The 21,466-nt window shown below is 34.7% G+C and overlaps 4 protein-coding genes across 4 annotated transcripts; 2 read left to right on the forward strand and 2 right to left on the reverse strand.

The window, feature by feature from the left end:
• Positions 1–2,212: 2,212 nt before the first annotated feature.
• On the forward strand, positions 2,213–4,930 carry LOC110698860 (protein FAR1-RELATED SEQUENCE 5-like). The gene is made up of 3 exons (XM_021876377.1): positions 2,213–2,218; positions 3,441–4,466; positions 4,814–4,930. Exons 1-3 carry the CDS (start codon positions 2,213–2,215, stop codon positions 4,928–4,930), a joined length of 1,149 nt encoding a protein of 382 aa, XP_021732069.1.
• Positions 4,931–5,005: 75 nt separating this feature from the next.
• On the forward strand, positions 5,006–6,134 carry LOC110698861. The gene is made up of 2 exons (XM_021876378.1): positions 5,006–5,441; positions 5,590–6,134. Exons 1-2 carry the CDS (start codon positions 5,006–5,008, stop codon positions 6,132–6,134), a joined length of 981 nt encoding a protein of 326 aa, XP_021732070.1.
• A 769-nt stretch (positions 6,135–6,903) lies between these two features.
• Positions 6,904–7,554, reverse strand: LOC110698862 (protein MAIN-LIKE 1-like). Its single transcript, XM_021876379.1, has one exon. The coding sequence runs from the start codon at positions 7,552–7,554 to the stop codon at positions 6,904–6,906; it is 651 nt and encodes a 216-aa protein (XP_021732071.1).
• A 9,529-nt stretch (positions 7,555–17,083) lies between these two features.
• Positions 17,084–21,409, reverse strand: LOC110698810 (probable inactive nicotinamidase At3g16190). Its single transcript, XM_021876329.1, has 5 exons — positions 21,229–21,409; positions 20,991–21,104; positions 19,616–19,847; positions 19,400–19,516; positions 17,084–17,427 (listed from the first exon to the last, which is right to left on the reverse strand). The coding sequence occupies exons 1-5, from the start codon at positions 21,274–21,276 to the stop codon at positions 17,354–17,356; spliced, it is 585 nt and encodes a 194-aa protein (XP_021732021.1). The 5' UTR covers positions 21,277–21,409; the 3' UTR covers positions 17,084–17,353.
• Positions 21,410–21,466: the final 57 nt, after the last annotated feature.

Raw genomic sequence — 21,466 nt, forward strand, 5'->3', positions numbered from 1 at the left:
ATGCTAGGGCAAGATTGATTCTATTTATCAGTGCAAGCTCGAATATTATTAAGAGTTTGATTGGCTAATTAGACAAATTAGCCATATCAGTATTAACCCTAACACTTCAATCTATCAAAATTTTAACATTCGTTGGTACAAAAAAATCATAAAACGGAGTAAATACCAATTTGGTTAATTGGCCGATCTCGAGTTTGAAGTCCTAGTATAGGGTGCAACATTCCTTCTAGTACTCTCTAACTGTGCATGGCATGGTGTGTATTTACACTGAAACATTTACCTACTGCTCGAATTTCTAAATGACAATAAATACCAAGAAGAATCCCGTAATTTCATGCTTCATGCAAGGCAATTGCAAGTAACATCAAATCGACAAATCCTTTGCTACAAGCAAACAATTTTGGCTCAACCTTATGTATGAACATCACCCATAAAATCATCCTTTTTCTCAGCCACAAACATTAAATTACTGAAATTATTTAAGGCTTTTCTATATGACCCATATAACAATCGTACATGATATGGCCATATTATTTATATCTAACATTTTGACCAACAAAATATAGAAACGAAAAGCAAATGGACAAGTGCAATGTCGACAAATGAATGTCTTTATCATTATTTTGGCCTTAATGTCTACCTTCTCTTTAACACTTTCATTTTCTTCTTCCTTTCTTTCTCATTTGATAAGACTGGCCACCAATTGTACACAAATGATATAACAACATGATTAACAATTAGTAAGTTTGTGACTAGTCTAATTGAGTTAATGTGTATGCACTTTTGAATGGGTTAAAGCTTACTATCTAACTTGTTGATGAAATATAGCCTGTTGCACAATATATAGTCATATAATTGACCATAAACTCGCTTATTAAAACATCCAACTAACGTTACATGATTGTTATAAGACTAAACACTACATGCATGTATGATTCTGGTTGAGTCATTCATGTTCGTTGCTTCTTATAGATATGCAACAACTAAACTTCATAGTTTTTGCTAACTCGATTAATTAATTGGCTTAAAGATATAACAAAGTTGTTATATTGTTCCAAAAATGAAACTAGTAGCATTCACTTGTAAAAAGTGGATAGACTTATATTTTAATGAGTTGGGGGAGGGAGAGAAGGATCTGATAATTTATACTTCCAACAAATTTGAAAATGAAAGACAATCGATAATATAATAAAAACTATGATATTAATTAATTAAATAATTAAACTAATTTCATGTTAATAATTCCAAATATGCCACTAAATAGTGGACAAGCTAAAAAACAGTCAAGAAATGTGACATAAGACATCTATACGCAAATACTCTCAGGATATATCAATCCATTCACCAACATAAATCATCAACTAATGATTCACTAAAGTTGAAATATATTTTTTTTGGTGCAAACTAAAGTTGAAATATTTAATTATAAAGTTTGAATCTTTTATCCGACCTACTCCGATTTGATGACTTATATTTTTTATCCCATCCATTCAAATTTGATGACTCGTCGCCACCATTCTTCACTCTCATGTGCAACCAAAGTATGCAAAACTGTCTTGCAGAACCTATTTTGATTTGCTTTATCCTGGTTAGTGAGTGCATAGTGAAATTAAATTAAAAATGTAGAGATTGAGAAAATGAGAAAGTAATATTTCAAAATAATACTCTCTTCGTTTCTAAATAATTGACACATTTGACTTTTTTCATTATTTATGTAATAACTTTGATCATCGTTTTATTTTTTTATTATTAACTTATAAAAAATAAATTTTATCATAGAATATATTATTACATAGTTATTAATATAAAATTTCATGATAATAAAAAATAAAAAATAATAAAAAAAAAATCTAAGGAAAAACTGATACATTGGCATGTGTGCCAAGTTTAAATGTGTCAATTATTTAGGAATGAAAGGAGTAATATAGATGGACACACTTATCAGGATTGGTAGCAAATTAAAGATGCAGTGATTAAGAAATATGAATTATAAGATATATAAAGACAAGAAAAATATTAACAAATTGTGTGATAGTGACACACAAAAAAAAAACTCACAATGAAAAGCACCTGAATTAATTCACTGTATGAAAATAGGAGAGTACAAAATATCCTAAAATATTTGGGGTGAGTACTGAGTAGTACATTCAGGATTGTATACGAGGGTAGGGAGGGTAGAAAAGTGGGCAAGTATATATATTTATAGGTGAAGATGGAGGTAAAAAGACATGACTAAAATATTTCAGAATTGAATATCCTTCACCATTCATGTATCCGTATTCTATAACTTTCATGAACCAGATAGTGAACTGCTATTCGTCGTTCGCTAATTACAGGGTGACGCTCCCATTTTTATGTGTATTGACTATTTTGCCCTTGAGTGTTTTATTTCCATATAAGGCTCCACCATGACTCACTTTAGCTAGTAAAATGTTAAATATTATTCCCGACCCCCCACTTGTCTTTAAAAAATTCCGAGCCACAAAAAAACCCGAGACCACCATTGTACGGTAATCCCGACCATTTTTTAAATCCCAAGTGTGGAAGTTGGGGCCCACTATTCACGATGAGCGACGATAACGTTAGTACGCCGGAGCAGTCGTTGGAAGAATCTATAAGTCGTAGTTTTTAAATTTTTTTTTTTATGGACTTCCGCCTATTTTTTCCGGATCCATAGGGGAGGATCCGCCTAAAAAATCCGGAAGATCCACTAAGGATCCGGAAATTCCAGGCGGATCCCCACATACGCCTGGAATTTCCAAATCCTAAGTGGATCTTCCGAATTTATTAGGCGGATCCTCCCTATGAATCCGGAAAAAATGGGCGGAAATGGTGTAATTCGAATATTTTTTTTTTATTCTTTCAAAAATAGTAATATTATTTTTGCTTTTTTTTTGTGAGTATTATTATATTGTGTTAGTTATTATTATTATTAATTATGTTTATATTACTAATTTTATTATTATTATTATTATTATTATTATTATTATTATTAATGTTATTGTTGTTGTTGTTGTTGTTGTTAGAATGTTTATTGTAGTGAATTATTATTATTATTATTATTATTATTATTATTGTTATTATTGTTATTGTTATTAGAATCGATATTTTTATTTTTATTATTATTATTATTATTATTATTTTTGTTACTATTATTATTGTTATTATTCTTATTATTGTTATTATTATTATTATTAATATTGTTACTGTTGTTGTTAGCATGATTATTGTTATTGTAATTATTATCACTATTGTTGTTACTATTATTTATATTATTATTTATATTATTATTATTATTATTATTATTATTATTATTATTGTTATTATAGTTTTTGTTATTATTATTATTATTATAGTTTTTGTTATTAATAAAAATATTAGTATTATTATTAAATTTATAATACTAATATTTGCCTCATTTGTTTGGTTTATTGTTAAAGGATTCGGAGGTTGAAGAAGGCGGTGACGGTGTGAATTATAGTGCAAATTTCGTGACAGACAAGGTTTTTCGAACGTTTGATGAAGCAGTTACATGGGTGGATGCTGTTTCCATTAATTTGGGATTTATTTTGGTGAAAGCGTCTTTCAACAAAAACAGAGATGGTCGACCATATCGATATTTGAGATGTGATCGGGGACGAAGAAGTAAGCCGAGAGATCTTGAGAACGCAATAAGGAAGGACACGAAAACCAAAGCCAATGGTTGTCCTTTCTACATCAAGATATCTTACAATTTTGTCAACGACTGTTGGTTTATCACGGCGAAAAATGATGTAATTGGGACCCACAACCATCCAATGATTGCGTATCCAGAGGGGCATCGTAAAATAAGCGGGTTAAGCCCGGAAGCGAAGCAGGTTGTGCGTAACATGACCAAGTCTAAGGTAGTACCGCGTAACATTATGGCGACTATTGCCGAGCAATTTCCTCAGGATCATCCAAACATCAGACACATTTACAACTGCCGAAATTACTTCAGAACCGAGATGTCAGATGGGAGAGGATTTGTTCAGCAGTTTCTACATTTGGCTAGACAGAGTCAGTATGTCTACTGGGTATTGTCTGATGATCAAGGCGTTTTACAACACGCCTTCATGGCGCATCCAGTCATGGTAGACATCCTACGGACGTACCCGTATGTGATCGGTATGGATTCCACATACAAGACCAACCAATACGGAATGCCGTTCTTTGAGATAGTTGGTGTGACACTGACAAATCAAAATTTCCTCGTCGGTTACGTCTTCATTCGCAACGAGTGCACGGCCAACTATCGATGGGTTTTGCAGAGATTGAGAGACTTGATCGGGTTTGATAAGGAACCGTCGGTTTTCTTGACTGATCGTGAGCTGGGGCTAGTTGCGGCATTGAGGGAAGTGTTTCCAGGGACCTCGCACTTACTTTGTCGATGGCATATTAACAAAGATGTTGAGGCTCATGTCACTGATATGTTCAAAAACAAAAAGGTCGGTGCGACATTCAAAAAACGGGAGATGGAAACGTGTGATGGACGCTGCAAACGAGGAGGATTATGAGGCTGCTGTAGAGACGATGAAACTGAAATGGGCAAGTTATCCAAAGGTGATAGAGTATGTTGAGAGGACTTGGCTTTGTCATAAAACGAAGTTTGTGACATTTTGGACAAACCAAGTTCTTCATTTTGGCAACACAAGCACATGTAGAGTTGAGAGCCAGCATTCGGCCGTCAACATGTGGTTTGATTCTTCGACAGGTTCGTTTTTTGGTTATTGTATTTGATGTATGTATGTTATTGTATTTATGTTTGTTGTAAATAATAACGTGTTTTTGGTAGCCTCCAGGTTCTTTGGATACCGTATGGGCCCGAGTTCATTGTCACATTAGTAATCAGATCATCGCTATTCGTAATGATTTGGAGGCATCTAGGTCGAAGATTGGTCAGAAGTACTGACAATTGCCATTGTCACGTATTAACGGCAAGGTGTCTCAGCATTGTTTGAAGATTCTCGACAAGGAGACGAAAAGGATGAGGGATCTGAGTTATCAGGTGTATGAGCGTTGCGGATGTGCATTGCGGGTGACCCATGGTTTGCCATGTGCTTGTCAGATACATGAGTCTTTAGCTCGAGAGACGGGCTTGTATAGTAGGAAAATTCACCAACTCTGGAAGACTTTGGTTATCGGCAATGGTAATGACGGACCAGCGTTCGATAATGACTCGACCGAGGACGCCACACATTTTCGAAATCTGATGGACGAGATACTTGGTAGTGATAATGCTGTTCTACGAAATGTGACACGCATCATTGAGGAAGAGCTACATCCGGATCATGATAACCTCCAAGAACCTCATATCAACCGTAGGGTGCGTGGTCGACAGAGGAACAACGATACAAGACGTGATCGGTCTTATTTCGAACATGTGAATCGCCGAAACAGTCATTCTGGTCAACAACAAGGAGGTATGATTTTGGTATTGTGGGTTTAATCGTTTTTCATGAGTTCTTGTACTAATAACTGAACCCTATATATTTGCAGAAGATGAATTAGACATCACCCAAAGCCGGTATTGACACTTGCTTCCAGGACCGATGTTGCCTTTCATCACAGGGTGGAAAGATGTCGTTGGCGATGGTAACTGCGGCTTTCGTTGTGTCGCGGAGTTCTTCTTTGATGATCAAGGCCGATGGTATGACGCTCGAGAAACAATAGCAAACGAGGTCCTTGGTTATCCATCCCTGTACGAGAGGATTTACGGGCTTGGAAGGCTTCAGATAAATGTGGAGCGTATTCGATGGGACGGTGGGGCGGTTGATGCTCGTCATTGGATGGTTGCAATTCAAGATTTATTTCCCATTGCTACTTGGTTCAACGCAATGGTTATTATTCTCGGTGTAGGCACCGTACCAACCTGCTTGTACCCATGTCTCACTATCTTGCCATTGCGGGCACGAAGAGGAGTCACGGCACCACAACGGGAGTTTGTCATCGCTACAGTTTCTGCCTCACATTTTATATTGCTTGAACTTGCACCAGATTCACTACTTCCCCCTATTGCAAGTTGGTGGACCGAGAACCACGAACCAAGTGTTGAAGGTTGGGATCACCGTTATGTAGCTAGAAGGAACATGTGGGATGCGTTAACTAGACAATGAACTTATTGATGTAACACGCATGTATGATGAACAATTGTAGAAATGTAATTTGTAAAGAAATTAACTTAATTAAACAAAGTTTCAACAACAAAACAAAAACAGTTGTTCAGTCCTTAAAGTACATGACTAATTAATATTAAAAACAGCAAGTTCACAACCCCATCATCGCCCTCCAATCAGCTCGTAGCGCCTCAGCCATTACTCTTGTATCATGCGACAAGCTCGGATACTCCTCCAGTGTCCTGTTGATGACCTCCATGGACCGACCCATCCACTGCAATTAAAAAACAACATATTAAATAAATCACACGTTTTTCTAATCATAATTACACATCCAAAAAACACAAGTTCTTACGTAATCCGTGTTAGTTCTCTCTGGCAGTGTGCGACTCTCATGCGATGACGCAACTGGAGAAACACGAGGATGAGAAAATCGGTATAGCCACTACATGTACCCAGGACCGACCGTAGGACCACCACCACCAAGTCTGCTCAGGGCACCTATCACGACACTGAAAGACATACCGGGAACAAACCGAGTCCACATCATAGATGTCATCTCTGACGGAAATTCAACTCGATACATCTTCAAGTTCGTCGGCCTCTTTGCCTTCTCAGGCCTGATGATGGCTGGTGGAATGCCCTGGACGTATCCAAGCTGTCGAACCACTCGATCAGGCATATACGGCTTAATGATGCTACGATACTGGATGTAGCCAATGAAAAGAGTAGCAGGCACGCGTCGTGCTGGATCAACTCCGTACGATAGTCAGTTCACCTCATTGTCAGTCAGATGATCCAACCTAGCACGAAAAGCGAGGAGGCGCTCCATGCTCTTGTTGGGGCACCCCAATCCGACATCCCAAGCGGACGCACGCGAAACAGTAAGCTCTCTGGTCAAGGTCCCCTGCTGAGGCCTAAAACACGGGAAGTACTCGTAGATCCATGCCTGCAGAAGCGTAAGACAGCCGGCGATAGAATCAGCATCTTTTCGTGACACTGTACCCAACTGCCGGTACATGTATGCTAGCACAGCAGAACCCCAGGAGTAGTCACTAATCTGACCATCCTCAACAAAAACCTCGTTAAGGAAGGAAGGATGAGTATGGTTTCCACTCTTGTCCAGAAACAAACATCCGCCAAGAACTAACCACAGGTACGCCCTGTAATGGAAACTGAAGGGCCTCTGTGCCTCCAAGGTCGACTCCACTATCCTCTCAGTCAGCACCCCACTACCCTGCCATACGGTTTTAGTACCGCACTTCTCATTCAGCTTTTCCGCAGTCATATCCAAGGTAATCGAGCACACGTCCCGTAAAACGTCCGTGCTAGGAGTAGTGGAAACCATGGAACCGTCGACACGGAGCCCTAGAATATGATACACATCATGCAGCATGATCTTGATCTCCCCAAATGGCATGTGAAACGTGTTCGTGTCTGGATGCCATCTCTAAAAAAAAGCAGAAATCAGGGGCCACTCAAATCACCGGAACATGATCCCGGGTAAGTGAGATAGACCACTGCCATCAATCAGTTCCAGGTGCTCCTGCGGAAGACGAGCGCGTCAGTTACCCAATTCAGTACACAACTGTGTCCTGCTCAAACACCGCAGAACATTTCGCTCCTGGCCACCCCATAAATATGCAGCCACGTGACCCCCAAAACTAGGAGTGACAATACCATCCTCAGGCCCACCTGGCATCGGCCCCTGAACCACCCATGACTCAGACGAGCTGGTAGAACCTTCACCTGGTTCACTACTACTACCATATCTCCCATGGTCACCCCTATACACAGTACGGTAATCCTGAGGGTCATACTCTAAATCTCGACTAGCATGACTAGCTCGCTCATCGTCGTCCTCATCGTCAAATACAGACACTCTACCCGACGAGTACATGGGGGCGCTCATGTCTGACTGATGCTCCCCCGACCAAGTACGAGCAGACCCATACTGCTGCTCACGGTGAAACGGTGCCTCCGAAGGTCCTGCACCACCTAACTCCCTCCTAACTGATGCATTCAAACGTCTCGATCTTGCATGTCGAGCGCCCGAACCCTCAATCTGCATTAAATAAGTAGAAAATATAATTTCATTAATACTTACACACACAACTATGATATCAACCTTGAATCGTTAATATTCAAATTCAAAAATAATAGCAACAATACATAACGATAACAATAAATGAAAAAACAAAATAAATAAACATAACAACATTACATAACAATAACAATAAATGAAAACAAAAAATAAATAAACATAACAACAATAAATAAAAATAAACATCACAACAATACATAACAATAACAATAAATGAAAAAAAAAATAATAATAAATATAACAACAATACATAACAATAACAATAAATGAAAAATAAAATAAATAAACATAACAATAACAACAATACATAAAACATAACAACAATACGTAACAATAACAATAAATGAAAAAAATAATAAATAAACATAACAACAATACATAACAATAATAATTGATCTAAATTACACAAAAATAATCAATGAAATACAATAATAATCACCAAATTAAAAAAGAGAAAAAAACAGATTATTGAAAATTTAATAATCACCAATAATCACGAATAAAAAAAAAAAACAGCTTCACCAAACAAAAGAAAAAAAATAAAATAAAAAAACAAAAAAAAAAAATAACAGCTTCACCAAACAAAAGAAAAAAAATAAAATTTAAAACCCAAACTTTCGCCTGAAATTTCCGGAAGTTTCCCCAGACTTCCGGAAATTTTAGGCGGATGTCTGGGTTTTCCGGAATTTTTTTTTTTAATTACGGCAACAAAGCAACAATTACCAACCTGCTCGCCGCCGGAAATGCCGCCCCCACGACCACCGTACGTAAGCCTAATGCGTCTCCCGTCCGCCATACCCAGATTCAAGCTTTGATTGGTTTTCGTATGTTCTTCGTTTGATTTTCAAATTTTTGGTTTTTTTTGAAAATAAATTTCTGAGTTTTTTTTTTTTTAAAAAAAAATTCTTGCCTTTTTTTAGAGAGAGAGTGTCGGGTTGAGAAATGACTTGTGAGTTTCGTAACTCGGTTTTCCAAGTATTTATATATGAGGGGCAAATTAGAAAATTCAATAAAAAAATGCGAGCGTCACCTTGTAATTTGTGAACGACGTTTAACAACACCCACTTGATATTGTAGTTGCTTCTAGTGTCAAGAATTCTCGAGAACGTTCAAGGAGATAATTTCAGAGATATCATGAACAAGAAATAACCTTACTTAATTTTTCCAAAAACTTCTAGAATATGCACAAATACTCCGCCTAATTAATGAGCCTATAAAATTTGGCCACACGACACACCCAACATCCCCACATTTCTCTTTTAATCGTCTTTTATGAGTATCGTAACGAAAAACCTAGTTAATAAATCTTGTTAAAAACGTTGCATTAAATACCATATATCGATAATTCATGATAATGATAATTAAATTATACATTGACAAAACATAATAATAAAAAAAATAAAAACAGATCAAGTAAAAGAAACGGTGAAAATATTATTTGGTTCACACCTCAATTAATGAACTATAGGCTAGACCTAGCAATCTTGACCCAAACCCGATGACCCGACCTGTATGATTCGACCCATGACCCGAAAATGACCCAAATATAACGACCCGAAATCCGAAATTGACCCGACCCGACCCATACCCGACCTGAAAATAGAGTTGACCCGATCCTGACCCGACACCCGAATTGACCCGACCCGAAATTGACCCAAATTGTTTGACCCGAACAAACCCCATACTCAAAATTGACCCGAACAGACCCAATACTCGAAATGTCCCAAATTAAAATTACGTTATAATTGAACTAAAAATGTCTGGTGCCAAAAATAATTTAAATTGTTCATCTTCAACTGTAGCCACACTCATAAACCGAATTGATAGTTCTCATTATAACAATAATAAAATATAAAATTATTGATTTGAGCTAGATCCACAAATTAAATGGAACAACCCGAACATAACCCGACCTGATTTTGACCCGACCCGAATATGACCCGAACATATATTGACCCGAAAAGGACCCGACCCGAAATCGACCCGATACCTGACCCGAGCCATACCCAAAATGACCCGACCCGACCCATACCCAACCCGAATGTTAACTGACCCGAAATGACCTGACCCAAACCACCCATTTGCCAGGTTTACTATAGATCAAAAGTAATAAATTATTGCATTCAAAGAAGATAACGAGTGAATTCGTACATAAAAAAGTGGACTAAAACCCAAGTGAGAAGAACAAACACATGCGGTAAGGTCATACGCTAGCCAAGTCCACAATAGCAATGTTACGTGCTTTTCGTCAAACATTTGACTACAATGTTGCCTCGTTTACTACAAACTCTACTATACTCTTTCTTACAACATTTTTCTACGCGGTTACATTTCTAATTATACTTTTCTTTACAAAATATTCCTCATACTTTATCTGTTTATAAAATATACGAATTACAATACAAAGTATTTTCATTAGCAAGTTGTTGATGACATCTATAACGAGTAAAAACAATACACTCTTCGTTTCATATTGTTCTTTCTAGTTGGAATTTGTTTGTGAGACAAATTTAGTTAAGTAGAAAAATTAATATGAAACAAAGGGTGTATATTGTACAAAAATACAATGAAACTACATTAGTAGCGTGCTTTTTGATTAAATTATACAGAGTATTTATTTCGTTTTATTTTTGATAAAATAAGTTAAAATAAGATAAAATCAAACAAAATAAAATTTCATAATACAAGATCAAATACATTTATTAGTCCAGATAAAATGGTTTCATACTAGTTAAAATGACTTAAGGATAACAAGTGAAGGTACATTCACACATTGTATGTTGTCACAAAACTTATAATCGTTGATGGTGGAATCTTAGGTGATCAAGTGATTCGAGAATTCTACACCATGTCAATCTAATGTTTTATCTTATATGTAATACCTAGCTTAGATGTTTCTCCATACGTGTCATCACATCAATTATTTAAGTTGTTAAATTGCAATATTTAGAATCACTCTTTCAATTCCTAATTAAGAAATCCTCTTTTTTTTTTTCTTTTTCTTTGATAAAGAGAATTCTCTAACCCTTATTTAAACATGTTAAAATTCCATGAGAATTAAACATTTTAAGATAAATATAAAAAAATAATTATGAAAATAACTCACATTTTTTTTTTTTTTTTTTGAAACTATGAAAATAACTCACTTGAAGCTTGATAAAGCGATAAGACTTCATACCGAACTTGTTTACTTACCGCCTAATAAGAATAATAAAACAAAAATAATGAAATTTCAAAAACTAAATCAAAATGTATGGTCACTTTCCAGATTAGATTTTGACAGCCAAAGAAAAAGCAAATTAATCACACAATAAACAAAAAAAGACAGAATTGATTGTAGACAAAAGCTGGTAAATTAGATGGATGTTTTTCAAAAAAATTCAACTGCCTAATCTTTATTGAAATTCACTGCAAAATTCTTAACCTTACAAATTGTCTGCTTTCAAATTCTCCAGGCTTAAGTATGTTAACGTTGGGGCCTAAGGCTTTTTATGTGATGGGTTTGTACATACGTGGGTGTGGATTTTTGTGTTTCTCTAGTGCCAATTGATGCCCACTTTGATTTGGATATTAACGAAGACATGTAAATCATGTAATGATTTTTTTACACGTCATATCGATTGATATTATTAATATTTTGATTTACCCTTACGTCTTTTCTGATTTCTCTAACTTATTAATTAACATTTTTAACGTTATGTTATATGAGTTGATTTGACTCTCTTCTATGATTCATATATTTGAAAATATATTGGCAAACATGGTAGAAAGAAATGTGTGAATAAAATAGAAACCAAGGAAATATAAGTTGAAAAAACCCCCTTGTAATCACCTGCAATTCTGCAACTAAACAAATATACTTTATCTGTTATTTTAGTATTATTCGGGGTTTTACGTTAGTCAATATACAACTTACATTAATAATGTCAAATATTAACTTTCAATTAATGGTAAAAAGTTTATATTTTTAGCATCTAAATCGAGACGAATTTAACAATATTTTATGTGACTTTTTTTCTTTATGTGTATAAATTTTAAAAGATGGTCAATGAAAGTATGTGAACAATATTAAAATCAAGATGGTAAATTATAAAAGCACAAACTTTCATATGTGGCTAACCACACACATATTTTTTTTTTTGAAAGAATGGTCGAGGGTTACTCAGTCAGTTAGGGGTTACTCACTCGGTAAGGGGTTACTCACTCAGTTAGGGGTTAGTCGATCGCTTATGGGTTATTCAGTCAGGGGTTACTTAGTCGGTCAGGGGTAGTTACTTGATCAGGGGTTATTCGATCAATCAGAGGTTACCTAGTTAGGGTTACTCGTATGTTAGCTGGCCACACACAATAGTTGTTGTTATAAAAGAGGATAGAAGGTAAATTTCTACAAATTTTACCTTTTTGAAATTTTTGTAGAATTAATATTAGATTTGATCAAGTATTTTAGTCGGACCATCTAACCCAGGACCTACGAATCTACTATATTTCCAAAATGGGGGGATCGGAGGAGTAGTAAACTACCGTACCGCTAATCCTTGAAGTTCAACAAATTAGCGGTGCTAAGATAAGATTAAAAACAAATGTTGAATCAGAAAGTGATAAGGTACGATCAATTTATTGGATTTGATGAAATAAACAAATTGGGAAGTATCTCTATAACCTATTGTATATGTAATTACATGCTAATAAGTTTGATTGATTAGCAAATACTCCTAAGTTTTGTATGTTGTTCAACTTTCGAATAAAATAATGCAATCAAAATATCTCACTATTCATTGGAAAGGGAACAATTTTATGATTGTAAATCACTTAGTAGATTTTTAGTAGAATAACAAAGGAGATATCACAATCCTTCAAACACCCCCTTTAGTCATTAATATTCAAGTGCTCCAAAACATTCTTTATCTTATAATCCTTGGGTATCTTTGTAGACCCTTATCAAATCCTCCAAGCTGGCTCCAAGCGTTTTGCTTGGTGAAGATATAAACCATATTGAAACGTGTCGAGGTTATATAGTTACTATTTACTACACTAAAAGATGTATACAATGTTAAAGAAATGTAAAAAAATAGTTAGACATCAATTTTTTTTTTATTACTGTTTAGTTTACTACAAAGTACTCTGAATGAGTTTTAGGCAAGATAGTCTTATCTCGGTAGTAGATTTCTAGTATAAACATTTACCTCAAGTAGTAGTGTGTGTGGTTGTCACATTTGCTAATATTAGCCTTTCATACCATACTAGATCATCATTTCCCTACATAATCTTGTGTCAAGTGTAAGATACAAAAAAAAAAAAAAAAAAAAAAGCAAAATATATATAATTATATATATAGTAATACTTCCTCCGTTCTTTTTTTATCGCATCACTTACTACTTTAGGAAGTTTACTTATTATTGCATCATTTCCTTTTTAGGATAAAAAATATCTATGTTCACACTGCAAATACCCAACATACCCTTACTTTTTCACACTTACTTTTTATTTTATCTTACATTACATGGACAATTTTGTATTTTTACGTTTCTCTCTCTTACTTTTTCCCACTACCAAATTTTGCCTCCAAAACCCCTATGATGCAATAAAAAAAAAATGGAGGAAGTATATAAATTCCAGTATCAATACATCCATGGAACAAGGAGATACTCGAGCACCTTTAGACTTTAGTCCATAATAGGTAAGGTCTTTCCCACATAAACTCAACCAATTCTCACTGATTTTACAAAGCAAAAGAAAACAATAAATTATTCCCATTGTTTCTGGAACATAAATCTCTAATAGAGTAATAAGAGTATATTGGGATAATCTTAGCGCGGTATCCTACTGAAAGCGATTGAAATGTGCCAACCTAAGCGAGTTTGGGAGTCTCGAGTTGATCAGGCTAAATTTGTAATTAATGATGAGTTTGTTTTGGAATAATGACTTCCCCTAAGAAGGATATTTTCATCATTTCACCGGGCATAGGGCTAAAAATTGGACAACAAGGTCCAACACAACTAAATTGAGACGGATTTTAATAACGATTCATTATATGAGCGAGATAATATCTATAACCCCTTAAATATGTAATGAAGGGGGCTATCCATTATGCCCTTCATCCGATTATCTCTAAATATAGCTAATATTACTTGTATACTCAAAGATATATCAAATAGAATTGAATAAATTAAATACAATACATGGGCAAAATCACTACTAAAAAGGGAAAATTGGAAGAGAAGCACCATATGAATGATCCTCCAACTCCCTCCCTTTGCGGTAACATTACAAATGGTATAGCTCATGACTTTAGAACATCCCACATGCTTTGCATATGCTTCATAGCTGTTTATCACTTAACTTTGGTTGCAAATACTTTTTATGCTATTACAATCATCGATTAATTTTATCACTTTTCAGTCTTTTCCAAAGAGAGTTTGACATTACAAGAGCTTAGCCAGTGGAGCCCTTCCAATCCTTTTCCATCTACCAAGAAACATGCACAAATTTGATAAGTAAAAAGATTGATCTTTTCATTTACTGTACTTCGACTCTTCATTTTACTTTAATTATGTGTGTCAGATACTTAGCATGATCGGTATGACACTTGTGCACTTTATATTTGACTATAACATGTAAAATGTTCATAAAATTACCGTCATGTCTATACTAATTGTTGAACGCGTGTTTAACACTTACAGCTGATCAATCTGAGTATAGCTGATCAATCTGAGTATAGGATAATCTATGTCCATACACTCTTTAGATACTCTGTATTTTTCATCATCATCATATCACCAACTAAGAAAGTGACATTCAACAAATAGTACCTTTAATCATCTTATCCAAAAGACACATTCAATTAAGTGACATTGTGGGTTTTTGTTATATATATATATATATTAGTAGTTTTATACAGTTTGCATGTTTGCTTCCTTTTTTTGAAGAAAAGTTAGAAAGAAAAAGAATTGAGTGAGAAAAAAAAAGGGAATCAGCAAAGATATGGGACCAAAATAACACTTTTTCGGTTGTCAGGGAATATACAAGATCTGCTGCATAATTAATCGTCGAACAAAATGAAATGTAACAAAATACAATGAACTCTTCGCTTGCAACATGCAATAATCTAAAGATTATTGGACCGAAGATTAAGTGAGAGTTCAATAGTACAACTTCTACTTTCCAACGAACAAATAGATCGAAGGTTTTGATTCGATCTCACCTCCTATAACATCGTGGTTGGATGTAATTGTACGTTGTCAACTTGTCATAGATTTCCATTCATATCTATGCCCTAATTCTTCTTATAACTATGAAGGTTATGCAGTCATTTTTACATGTTCGTTAGTTATCTTCACATTTTTCAAATAAATTATTAACATTATACTATGTAAGTAACATATACTGTCTCCGGTTTCTTTTACTTACAACACGGCCTTGAGACATGTACGAAAACAAATGACTTGATCAAAATAACATTAACAAAAGAAATAGGGAAGGATTAGGTATTATGTATAAAAATAATTCTAATTAATATGTTCATTTAACTTATTTAAATTTTTTTCCTCAAAAGAGCATGTAGTGAGACTGTGTTGAAGTAAAAGAAAAGGAAGGAAGTATGAATCTAATTAATTAAGAAAGTTGCAAAAACATGAAATGAGAATGTACATGTTTACTAGTGTTATTTATTGCATTGGGTTACAGATTAAAACCTTTATTTGCATAAAAAAAATAAAATAAATAAAAATAAAAGATTAAAACCTTTATTTATTTATTTATTTATTTTATTTTTTACTATTAGCAACCAATCTTCCCTCCTTATTCCTATTCCTACCTTATAAAAAGTACTGTATAAGATTACTCTTATGAATAGTGTGCTATCAATTATACCCTTCAAAATATGCATTTACGTGTTTACCCTCATTAGTATGTACATTTTTTTTTATGTTGCCTTTATTAATGCTAATTGCCTTTTTTTTGCCTTTATCAATATTAATTGTTTTTTTTTTTTTTAATTTTTTTAAACTATTAATATGCGGAGATTTATACTCCTTAAATATTTGTTTACACGTATTCCCTCATTAATGTAAGCAACAACTGAAAAAGCTCCCAAAACATGGCTAGCTATGGCGCGTACATCGCACTCATTAGCCGTTCTAGCTACATTAAAAGTGGGTTTTTGTTAATTAAAGCTTATTTATTGAATCATATTATTGTAACTTAAGTAAAATTAGAACATTACTTAATTCTAATTTTAAGTGAGTTCAGGCATTCAGCCCATTAAAAATAGCACCTCATTTGTAATGGGCCAAACGTAAGCCATTTGTAAGAAGTCCTTAGTTGCATTGGGCTTTTTTTATTTTATTTTTTATTTTACTGCAACGACCATAGATTCAGCTTGTTTATGCAACAGATGTATCCGTTGCAAATTCGCACACTGGCTCCACCAATACAGGGGTCACACTACTCAGTACTCGTCACTAGTTACTGATTTTTACTGATTAATATTTATTTTTATTGCATTAAAATATTTTTTACTAAAATGAAATTAAGTTTACATTATTGAACTTGTTTTCAAAGAATATTATTATTTTAAGATGAAGTGAACAAGGCCTAATAGTAATTTATCCTTTGTCTTAAAATACATCCTAGTTTTCAATTTTGGATGTTTCAAATTAGTTGTTTCATTTCCTCTATGACAAATTTTTTCTCTCTCCACTTTCCCTATTGCCATCACTCTTTAAATCTGTACCATTTGCTCATGAAGCAAATAATTTGAGATAAAGAGGGTGCATCAGTTAAAAAGAGTATTATTAATTCTTGTAATGTGTTGTCCAAAAAAAAAAAAAAAAAAAAGAAAAAAAAATTTGATGGCTCAACCCTAATACAGAAGGCACAAATTTTTATTGAAGTACAACAATCAATTTACAGGAACAAATTGATCACCATTACATGCTATTGCATGCATCATAAGACCATTTATTATCAATTTATCATGATATATAGCATACTAGTAGAGCACCCAAGAATCCGTTGAGACGCAGATCATACAGATAGAAGTTTGGCAACGGCAAACATGTTTGTAGAGCCATATAAGACACCATATGTTACTGCCAGAGAGAAACACAAGTCTTCATCAATCATCTGCCTTGCACCATTCCCCTAAGGTCGGAGTTGCTACCCCAATGTTTTTCATGTCCAAGATGTTGGCTGGTTGAAGGGTACAAGCAATTAGTCACAAGCCATAGCTAACAGAAAAATTCGAGAAAGCAAGGGGATAAAAATAAACCATCATAAAGGAGTCATGATATGATTACACACTCTTAATGCCTTGCAACTTAAGAAAGAAATTTCAAAATTGAACCACATTGAGAGGTAACCAAAAACATTGCTAAATAGAAGGTGCATGCAGCTTCTGTATTAGATGTTAATATGCTTCCTAATTAAGGTGACTATGTGCCACCCCCCATAACCCCCCAACATAATCTGTCCTTACCATACACCCTTATTACATAAGACTTGTTATAAAGGTCATAAAGCTCTTGAGATAACTTCAGAAAAATATATATAGATATTCCGTTGGTAAATAAAGTACGAGCAGCAAAAGCTTTAGAATCTAAAAGACATACTAACCACTTGTTACAAAATCTGTCATCAGTCACAGTCAGGATATAGCAACAACAGAACATAAGGATCCGAAATTAGCTACAATCCACGATCCCACCAAGGCTCTAGTGCGAAGGACAACTAAAACTATAGCTTCGTGATGAAGATGGTTTCAACACATAACCACCCAAAGGAAAAGAAATTCTACTTTTGCACTTCAGTTTTTAATCATGGACAGAATATAATCTAAAGCATTCATGAAAACTATATCATTTCAGATCGATCAAGGATCTTACAGGAAGAACTTCACTGCTACTGTTGGGGTAAGGTAGCATAAAAATATAACCAAACCGCTTCCCTACATGGTTATGAACGAAAGCTCTTTCCAACCATTTATGTACAGGTCTAGACTATAGTGGGAAACTAATAGCAAGGTCAATTGACTAATAAACTAAACTTTCTTGAAAGAGACCAACTTCCTACCTCCTAGATGCTAAGGTTCCAAATTTCCTTGCATTCAAAATAGTGTACATATAAAGAAACATTATTGGTGAATAATTTATGGCGTGGCAAACTCATATATGCTTTGTATATCAATATGTAGAGTTACTTCTGAAACTGTGTCAAACAGCTAAAACCCCGAGACCCCCAGTCAGACAATTGTAGAGTAGAACCACAGGAGTGGACTGGGCCTTTAGAGTTTTAATCATTTATCGGACCCCAATCACAGCAGATTGCAGATATAGTGTGCAAAAACTGAAGTTTCTTTGGACTTTTTGAAAAATTGCTCTGCATTTTCAATATAAACAAACTACTATCTTCGTTCCTAAATAAAAGTCCCATTTCTCCCAAAAATGCCGTCTCTAATTAAAAGCCCCATTTCTCCCAAAAATGTCGTCTCTAAATAAAAGCCCCATTTCTCATTTAGTGGGGACCTTAAGGTCCATCATCCACTAACTTTTTTTTTTTTCCAACTTTATTTAGCTATATCCCAATACAATTGCTCTCCTAATCCGCGTCCTATGGGAGTAATATGGATAAGATAGTACTCGTATTGACAAAACTAAAGTAGATCACATAACATGGAAATGCCATTTATAGCATTCATATAGCACATATACTCTAGCTGCTATACTTATGGATTGCAGAAATTCACTTAATTATCAGGAAAATCATTTATTTTTATCATGAAAAAAATATGTTAAACTAACAGATTTCATGATTAGAGGTGGCAATATTTCCTTAGGAATAAAAGTCAAGGTTCTAAAGTTGATTAAAAACATAGAACAAGACTCATAGCTTTATTTTCATAATATCCGAATTTAATGACAGCAGATATTTTCTGAAAGCAAGTTTAGGTAGCTAGAGATATGCTTGCCCTCGTTCTTGTTCTCTAGAACCATATCACTAACATATATATACAATTGCTAGACCCAAAAGAGAATATAGAGCTTTGCATAGAAAGAACAAGCAAACAACATACATGAAGCACAATATCAACCTGCGTATTTTCTCTGACTAAAACTATGATTAGTGACTTAGTATTTGATTGTAGGTATTTATTTCTTTTTCTCACCATCGTGAACTTCAGGAGTTTTAGCAGCTGTGGCATCGACAATGACGGAGACAGAAGGGTAATCCAACGCTACTGCATCAAAGACTGTCTGCCTAATGCAATTAGGAGTTTGAATTCCTGTACATAGCAATATACGGTCAAAAGCTCTAAAACTGTTTACTCTAAAGAGATTTGTTGAAAATCTAAATCAAAACATTATGTTCCATTTTCACTTACCAACAACTACCAAGCTATCAATTCCAGAAGTTAGCAGAAACGAATGAAGGTTAGTAGCAAAAAATCCACTCATTCGTGTCTTAATCAACTTATAATCCCCTTTGTGTATCTCAAGTCCTTCAACAAGCTCAGCACCTTCATGTCCTTTTACAGTGGGTCCCCCCTTTTCACTATACAAGTGCCTTCTGAAGAGTTCAACATCTCTCCCTAATGCATCATGCTCCCGAACAATCTGCAAGCCAACAATTTTCTAGTCAGTTGTCACAAATTACATCCTAAGGACTTGTGCTCCTTTCGTCCCTAAAAAATTGCTTACATTAATGAGAACAACAATGCTTTAAACAAGGTTGGCAACAGCGTAATCCTTTCTCATAAACTGTAAGGGATCAAAAGCGGGTTCATTGTTTCAACACTTAGCAATCTTGAACTAATTGTGTCCGTCCTTGAAGGAAGACTTATTGAGTGGGCACCCGATCAACAAAAGCTAATTTCTCTTAAAAAATCGATATAACAGCTCCATGTTTTATCATAGTTCCTTCCACAAGTTCCATGGAACATGTCATATCAAGGCATCATCATTCATTGATCCTTAGTCATCCACTCATTGCAATTCATCAACAAACACCAACTCTCAGCCTAACCCATATGGCCTATGGCCATAAACTAACTAGCTGTTTGATTCACCGACATGTTACAAAGAGCAGTGCAGGAATTTACAGCGCAAACAAGCATAGCTTCTGACATGTTGATCTCTAACCCCTAGCCTGAATGTCCTGTTCAGTCAGACTAGCATCAAAAGGGAAATACTACATTGTAGTGCTTCATCTGATACATAATTTTATAAGAATTAAAAATTAAGGAGCTATGCTCAAAATTTCATATCATCTGACGATCATTTTTCCACTTGGAAAGTTGGAATAACATTCATAGAAGTAAGCATCACTAGCTTGGAAATATACACAGGTTTAATTTCCTAGAGTTTGACTGACTAACCATCAATTACAGCTTACAAACCAACTTTAGCTATTCTCAAGTAAGTTTTACTTTAAGTTACCCTTTAATCAGGCTATCCCGACTTTTCATTTCACCTCAAATACTCGAGTTTCTGATATGGGAATGACATTTGGGCACTTTATTTTGGAACAAAATCAAGCAAATTTTGCATAAGATGGCCAAGTCTGAGTAACACAACCACTTCATTCCTACCTTCTCAAACAATTCCAAATCAACTACAATTGATAACCTCAGCAAATAAAAAATTCAATCAAATTATTCATGTATCCCTAATTTGCTACTTTCACTGACATTTTCATAAATCTCAGCAAATATGCAAAAAAATTAGAAAATTTCATAAAAGCAAAAGATTGATTGATACCCAAACTACAAGCATGCCGCGTTCTCTAGCAACTTCAACAGCTTTTATCACATTCGGAAGGATTGCAGCAGCACCATCAACCAGCAACGGCGCACCAGGCAATACGAAATCTTTCTGTTCATAATCATTTAATCTCAAAATTCAATAACCATTTTTAAATTTGAGAGAAAATCCAGGTTGAATTCTAACAAAGAAGAAAAGGGTCGAGAAAAATATGAAAATTGGTGGGAAATCTTACTTGCATATCGATGACAAGAAGAGCTGTTTTCTTCCATTTTTCAGCCATTTTTTGTTGCAATATCTTGCTGCGTTTTGTCTCTCAGACAAAATTACAAATAGATGGTGTGGAAGAGTTAGTCACCAAAGTGTTCACGACAGACTCAGTAAAATTTTTTGTTTTTAGCGCAATTTTTTTTAGTATCGTGATCGTGATTGCTAGCTGACTGGTAGTAAAGTAGAAGTCATATTTCCTCGTC

The sequence above is a fragment of the Chenopodium quinoa genome, unplaced genomic scaffold (assembly GCF_001683475.1).
Source record: "Chenopodium quinoa cultivar QQ74 unplaced genomic scaffold, ASM168347v1, whole genome shotgun sequence".
In the NCBI taxonomy this organism is placed as follows: Eukaryota; Viridiplantae; Streptophyta; class Magnoliopsida; order Caryophyllales; family Amaranthaceae; genus Chenopodium; species Chenopodium quinoa.